The sequence below is a fragment of the Cavia porcellus genome, unplaced genomic scaffold (genome assembly GCF_034190915.1).
Source record: "Cavia porcellus strain 051 isolate PalLab524CR breed Dunkin Hartley unplaced genomic scaffold, mCavPor4.1 scaffold_5, whole genome shotgun sequence".
NCBI classification, from domain to species: domain Eukaryota; kingdom Metazoa; phylum Chordata; class Mammalia; order Rodentia; family Caviidae; genus Cavia; species Cavia porcellus.
In genome coordinates, this window is record NW_026947488.1 from 22,679,509 (window position 1) to 22,686,387 (window position 6,879).

At 58.5% G+C, this 6,879-nt stretch overlaps 1 protein-coding gene across 1 annotated transcript; it reads right to left on the minus strand.

The window, feature by feature from the left end:
• Positions 1-974: 974 nt before the first annotated feature.
• Positions 975-6,056, minus strand: Slc32a1 (solute carrier family 32 member 1). The gene is made up of 2 exons (XM_003467653.5): positions 5,084-6,056; positions 975-2,873 (listed from the first exon to the last, which is right to left on the minus strand). The coding sequence occupies exons 1-2, from the start codon at positions 5,474-5,476 to the stop codon at positions 1,686-1,688; spliced, it is 1,581 nt and encodes a 526-aa protein (XP_003467701.1). The 5' UTR covers positions 5,477-6,056; the 3' UTR covers positions 975-1,685.
• Positions 6,057-6,879: the final 823 nt, after the last annotated feature.

The window sequence follows — 6,879 nt, forward strand, 5'->3', positions numbered from 1 at the left end:
TTTTTTTTTTTAGGACAATTTTTTGCGGCTTATTTTGCAGGGAGAGAACATCCCAGAACAGTCCAGCTGTCCTGCACCTCCAGTTCCCATCAGGGAAGTCTGACAGTGGCCCTTTCCAATAATCCCTGGCACACAGTACAGGTGCTGACTCTGGGGTGGGATACACAGGAGAGCACACACACACACACACACACACACACACACACACACGCTGGATCCCTTGGGTGATTCCAGCAAACACACTTTGGACAAGCTGCACACGATAAGGGGAAACTAGGACTCAAATGGCCGGGGGCTGTTGATTCTAAATGGTTGGGATCTCGGTTGCAGTTTGCCTTGAAGAGAGGCATTCCTGCTCCCGGAGGCCTGCAAGGCTGGGTTGGCATCTGTCACTGGGAAATAGCTACTTTATAGCTCTCTACCCAGCCTGCGCCTAGGCAGTGGATTTCTGCTCCTCTGGTTTATAGTCTGGCTCCCTCGTACAGGAAGGTAAACCCCAAGAGGGAAGAGTGGAGTGTGTGTGTTTTTTTCTGGCCTCCAAGCTAACCCCAGCTCTAGTGGATTGTCTGTAAATATTTGTTGAATAAACTTGTATGGTTTTCGTCCAAACAAGTACACTCTTAGCCCCTCTCTCCTTTAAAGGACTTGAGGTTGAGAGTTTCCACCAGATTCTTAGGTCCAGGTCAGGGGACAGATTCCCAGCGAACAATCCCGGTTGCTGAGGGGTCGGCCACCATTTGTTTTCTCTTTCCTTCCGGCAACACTTTAACAACCTCCTTTAAGGGCGAACCCAACCTCTGAGCTCCCCAGAACTCTCCTCGGATCCTTTAACAAGAGCTGTCGCTCCTCCACCCTCTGCTGCCTCACCCCCCCCCCCCCCAGCGGTTCCCCTTCCGCTGGTCGCAGGAGTCCCTGCTGCCGGGAACTTGCCACCCGGATGCTGCGAACAGGCAGAACTGGCTCGAGACCACGGCCGCCTTTGTTTCTTTTTTATTTGCGGATATAATTATGTACCGCATTCTAAATTAGAGATAGATTTTTTTCTGATATACATTTCATCTTATTCACCACGAGCACACCACACGCACAGGACAGTTCCACAACCTGATAAATTGCACAAGATGAATTTGGATTCCTGAAAACCGGCAGGCAAACCGGCTGCGCGGAGGATTCTCCCGGCTCCACCGAAGGAAATCGCCCACCCGCGATGGATTTCCCGCTCAGCCCTTCTGGCTGCGAGGCTGAAATGCCTGGGGAATGGGAAGCGCTCTTGCTGGAAATGGCTGGACGCTGTAGATTCTGAGCACTGGATGGCTGTGAAATGTCCCCCCAAGGTCAAGTTTCCGCGCCTGCGAGCTGCGCCCCTTCTCCTCTCTTCCCACTCCCTGGGTGACCGGAACGTGTGTCAGGGCCCCTTTTGCAAGGACAGAAATTCCCGCCCTCAAATGCTCCCTGCCTCCTCCCTCCCAAACCTGGGCGTTGTGGAAAAGAAAGGACAACAGAAACGCAGACGCGATGGATCCTGGATCCCTATCCCCTCCCACCCACCCCTGTCCCGAATAATCAGAACTAGGAACCAGAGATGTTTAAAGCTTGGCTTCCCAAGCGCAGCGGCACAGCGCACGGGGCTGGTAGGGGGTGGGTTGGCGGGAGCAAGGGAGCGCCGCCGGGCTCGCTCTCCCGTCCTAGTCCTCCGCGTTGGTTCGGTAGGCCTCGATGAGGCCCTCGAGGGAATGCACGAAGCCAGACACACTGCAGATGCCGCCGATGACGAAGATGGCAACGTCGAAGAAGACTTGGTGCCATAGCAGCTTGCGCCAGAGCAGGCGCAGGTGGAAGAGGCTTGGCAGCAGGAAGCAGAGGCCGGCGCCGGTGAGGCTGCCCGTGAGGCCCATGAGCAGCGCGAAGTGGGGCACATAGATGGCCATCAGCAGTGTGAAGACGACCAGCGCGCAGCGCAGCGTCAGCCCCCACGACTTGAGGCGCCCGTCGCCTCCGTAGCAGGCGGGGAAGAAGGCGCGGCTGCCTTCCTGGAAGAGCGACTTCTCCAGCACCTCGACAGCAGCGAAGAAGGGCAGCGGGTAGGACAAGAGAGCCTTGGCCACCAGAAAGATGTTGACCACAGCGCGGATGGAGCCAGGCAGGTTATCCGTAATGACTTCCTTGGTCTCATCAGCCCAGGTGAGGTAGGCGACCAGCGCGAAGAGGCCCTTGAGCACGCAGGCGGCGATGTGCGTCCAGTTCATCATGCAGTGGAACTCGCTGGGCTGCTGCATGTTACCCTCCAGCGAGGGCAGGAATATCTGCGACGTGTAGCTGAACACGATGATGCCGATGGAGATGGGGAACTTCTTGACGTCGATATAGAACTTGACCTTCTCCCAGGCCCAGTCGCGCGCCCTTGATAGACAGTAAGCGATGACCAAGATATTGATAACAAAGTGGGCCAGTGTGCACAGTAGACTGAACTTTGACACGGCCTTGAGGTTCTTTAGGAAGGCGCAGGGCAGCAGCACGGCCGTGGCAATAATGGACCAGGACTTCTGCGACACGGGCAGCCCCGGGAAGCTGTTGTACATGAGGTTGCCGCTCACCACCACGTATAAGATGCACGTCATCACCAGCTCGATGATCTGCGCGACATTGACCACGCGGCCGCCCAGAGTGGGGAAGCGCGGCGCACAGCACGCATTGGCTATGGCCACGTAGGAGTCCCGCACGCGCACCACCTCGCCGTCCTCGTTCTCCTCGTACAGGCACGCAATGAGGATCTTGCCGGTGTAGCAGCACACCACGGCGGCGAAGATGATGAGGAACAACCCCAGGTACCCGCCATGTAGGATGGCATAGGGTAGGCCTAGCACGAACATGCCCTGTGGAGCGGAGAGGCAACCAAATGGGGGCGCTGAGTCAACGCCGTCCCAGAAGAGGACCTTGAGGCGGTGGCTTAACACTACCGCAAGAGGGCGCTAAGGGGGAGGGTGAGACTCGAGCCTAAGGGGCCCAAGAGGAAAAAGAAAAGGTAGCTGGAATAGGGTGAAAGGGGGGCCTAAGCGGCAGCCAGATTGGTGGAGTTCAAGGAGGAAAGGGAGGTATTTAAGGTTGCAACTAAGAAGGGAAGCTAGGCTAATGGCTGGGAGACAGGGAGGGGACTGAGAATAAGAGGTTCCTAGGGATGGAATCGGAAATGGATATGAGAAGGGCTTGGGAGGAGCTTGGTGGGAAAAGGGCGCTTTAAAAAAGCAGCTGGGCACGGGGTTTAAGGCGGGCTGGAATGGGGGCGCACTAACAGGGAAGTCCGTATCTAAGGGCCAACCCCGAAAAGGAAACATTGATCGCTGCAAGGAGGGAAAGGAGATGGCATAGAGAACAAGTGGAGCTGAAAGTGGGGTGAAGCCAAGATCCGAGGCAGCATGATCCCGCTTTGGAGGTGCAGGTGCTTTGGGGTATGGGGTGCAGGGGGAGGAAGCAGGTCGGAAATACAGTCTTAGGACAAGGCTGGAGTTGCGCTGAGGCCAAGGCAAGCCCTAAGGAAGGGTAATAAGCAGGAGTGAGGCCAGTAGGAGAGAGAGCCTACCTACCCAGAAAGCCCCAGCAACGCAGGAAAGCAAAATCAAGCTGGGGTCTAGATCCAAAGCTACGGGGCTGGGCAGCCAGGTTGTAGAAGTGTGGCTTAAAATCCACATGCGGGGGGGGGGGGGCGCGGAAAAAACGAAATCCGGGGCCTGGAGACCTGTGCAGCCCCAGCCTACCGCCCTGGCCTCTCTCTCAGCCTGTAGGGCCTTGAAAGACATGGGGAGGGTACTCAGAGGGTGCACCCCCCCCAACCAATTCATGCCTATTAATGCCCTCTGGCCAGGCCCTGCATTGGCAGGAGCGTCAGGTTAGGTCACCTGGAGTCCCACTGAGCCCAGCATTGGGTGCAACCTACTTTGGCCTTTCCTCCCCAGGAATCTACATGTGTGCTTCAACGACTGGGTGTTTCGGGGACCCCGCAGCACCAAGTCGAAAAGCCAGGGGACACCTAGAGCCCAGGACTCCTCCATCCCTGAAGCTGCAACCTGCCAACCCTGGCTGGCTCCCAGCATCGTTGTGAGGACTTCAAACCCCTTGTGGCAAAGTCCTATCCCGGTTAGAGGGGATTGGCGTTTGGGAGGGGAGGGTGAGGGGCTGGAGGGTTTCTCTCAGAAGGCCTAGAGACCAGGTGCTGTCCTAAACCTCACAGACCCTCTTCGCCTGGGTCACAGGGAGGCGAGGACGTCTCTTTGCAGTGCAGCCGGGATTTCGGTCGAGAGGGGCAAGTCTGTGCGCTCTTCGTAGCTCAGAGCCTCGTGTACTATATGTGCTGGCGCAGGCACACTCGTGTGCATTTGTGTGTATAAATGCCCGTATGTTACCACGAGGGCTGCAGCTGGGACAGCAGAGTCCTATCGTCTGCACGACTGTGTGCCAGAGTGTGCACGTGTTGTGTTCAAACGAGTGTGTGCGTTTGCTGTATAAAGATATGTACTGCTGTGTGTAGGGGTATCCGCGGGTGTACTTGGGGGTAATTTTGTGGTCTATAAATAGATGCATGTCGTGTGCGTGTTTGTAAGTGGGGCGGAGTTGTGGGCCTGTGCGCCTATGTACGTGTGCACGCTTTATGCGCGTGTCAGTGGAGGAGACTCCCACTTCAGCTATTTGCCCCTCTCCTCTGCCTAAAACGCAGTTGTGACTCCATTCCGGAGTTCAAGGCGTTACTCCTCTCCAATCCTGATTTTCTGTCTCGCTCACCCCTCCCGCTCTCCCTTACTCAACTCCCTCCCCTCCGCGTCGCATCTCTCTAGATTTTTGCAGGATTTCGGAGTAGGGTCTCAGACTAGGGTCTCTCCGTCCGTCCAGCAGTTAGGGTGCTGGAAGGGGGCGCGACTCTGGGAGGGAGACACCGCCTGGGGGCGTAGATCCTTGAGTAAGGCTAGAAGGGGAGATAAATTCGCCCTTCCTGAAGGGGTATCTAAGCGAGATCACCGCTGCGAAAGGGCAGAATCAGGCACTAGGCTGAGCTAGGAGTAGGGGATGGAGAAGCTGGGAATCCCGCGCTCACCTGAATGGCGTTGGTTACGTTCCAGCCCGCTTCCCACGCCGTGATCTTGGGCTTGTCGTGTCCCCCGAACTCACCACCGGCCCCCATTCCCTGGTCTTTAGAGCCTGAGGGCGGTAGAGGGGCGCCACCGCCGCGTTGGTAATGGATGTCCCCTTCGACGGGCGGTTCTGCGCCCTCCTCTCCGCAGGGCTCGCCCTCGGCTTTCAGGATGTCCATCTGCAAGCCCTGACGGTGCTCAAAGTCGAGGTCGTCGCAGTGCGCGAAGCCCACTGCCTCCTCGTCCGTGGCCGCTTGAAAACCCATCCTGGCAAACATGCCGCTCACCTTGGCCTGGGACTTGTTGGATACGGACGTGGCCACATTGGACAGCTTGCTGCGAAGCAGAGTGGCCATGGCGGCGGCTGGGCCTGAGGAAAGGACAGAAGCGGCCGAGGACGCAGCAGACGCGCGTCAAGACAGCGAAGCTCGGGGCGCGCGAGGCCGCTATCTCCGCTCGCTGTCCCCACTGCGCCGCGGAGCGCTCTGGCTCATGACCCGCTAGAGTGGCGTTCGAGGCTCGCTCACCGCAAGACCAGGCAGGCGAGCAGCGGGACCCGCGCAGCGGCAGCGGCGGTGGCTAGAGCACTGCGGAGCTGCGCGGGGCGCGGGCTGGGCTGCGGAGGGCGGCGGCAGCGTCAGAGCCGCTACGCGAGGCTGGCGCGGCACCCCCACCCGTGCGCAGCCCAATGCGTGCCCGCCCCTCGGAGTCAGGCGGTGCGGGGGTGGCGGTTGGAGAGGGGACTCACCCAGAGGCTGGGGGCGTGAGGAGGGGGCAAGGAGAAGAGAAAGGTGGCCCGGAGGAATTCAGAAGTGAGGTGGGGGCAGAAGACAGGTGCCCTTGGGAAGGAGAGGAGCGGAAGCGCGCGAAAGGAAGCGCGGAGGCGGGGTGGGGGGCTCCGAGTGCTGCATTTCTGTAGGAGGTGCTAAGCGCCCGCCTAGGCCCTTCCCACTTCGCGCAGCTGGGAGGGAGAGGTTGGGAGTGGGCTGATTGTCGCGGTCTCCCGCCCCCGATCAACCCTCCAGAGTCCCTAAGTGCGCTACGGACTGATCCGGAAGGCCAGAAAGCCAGCGGGACAGCATTGCCCGTTTTTGGCGGAACGGGGAGCCGACCGTCTGGGCGTCTGTCTCACGTACCTATCGCTCGCACTAAAACCTGGCCCAAGTCACCCCCGGAGGCAGACGTGGTGGACACGGATCGCTCTCTAGGATACCCAGCCCGGAGTCCGATCACCTGGGATCACCTGGGCTGTTTCTGCCTGACTGGGGAGGCCGCGATGGATGCGATTCGACCAACCGCTTTCCAAATGTGTGCTGAATGGAGGCGAAAGGTTCGCTTTTCGCTTGGGGAGTAGAGATTGAAAGGAAGCAGGACTCAGAGGACACCCCCTCGGTAGGCGCTTGGCGGGTCTGCAAATACTTACCCTGAGCGGGACGCTGCGGGTGTGCGTCGCGGAGGAAAGAAGGGTTCGCAGCGCGCAGCCCTGAGCACGGAGGTGCGCATTGCGCTCTGCCGCTGCTCGAGCCGCTGCCACCCGGACTGAACGGTTTCTGTCGAGTGCGATGTGCGTGTTAAAGTGTGAATAGGACAGAGATTCAGAGACAAAGACAGACACGGCATTCGTTACTGCTGTGAGCTGCATTTGTGTGAACTCTGAGAATGAGATTTGGTAACGGTGCAGTTTGTCGTCGTCGTCGTCGTCGTGTGTGTGTGTGTGTGTGTGTGTGTGTGTGTGTAGCTTTAGAAACATCTGCATCTG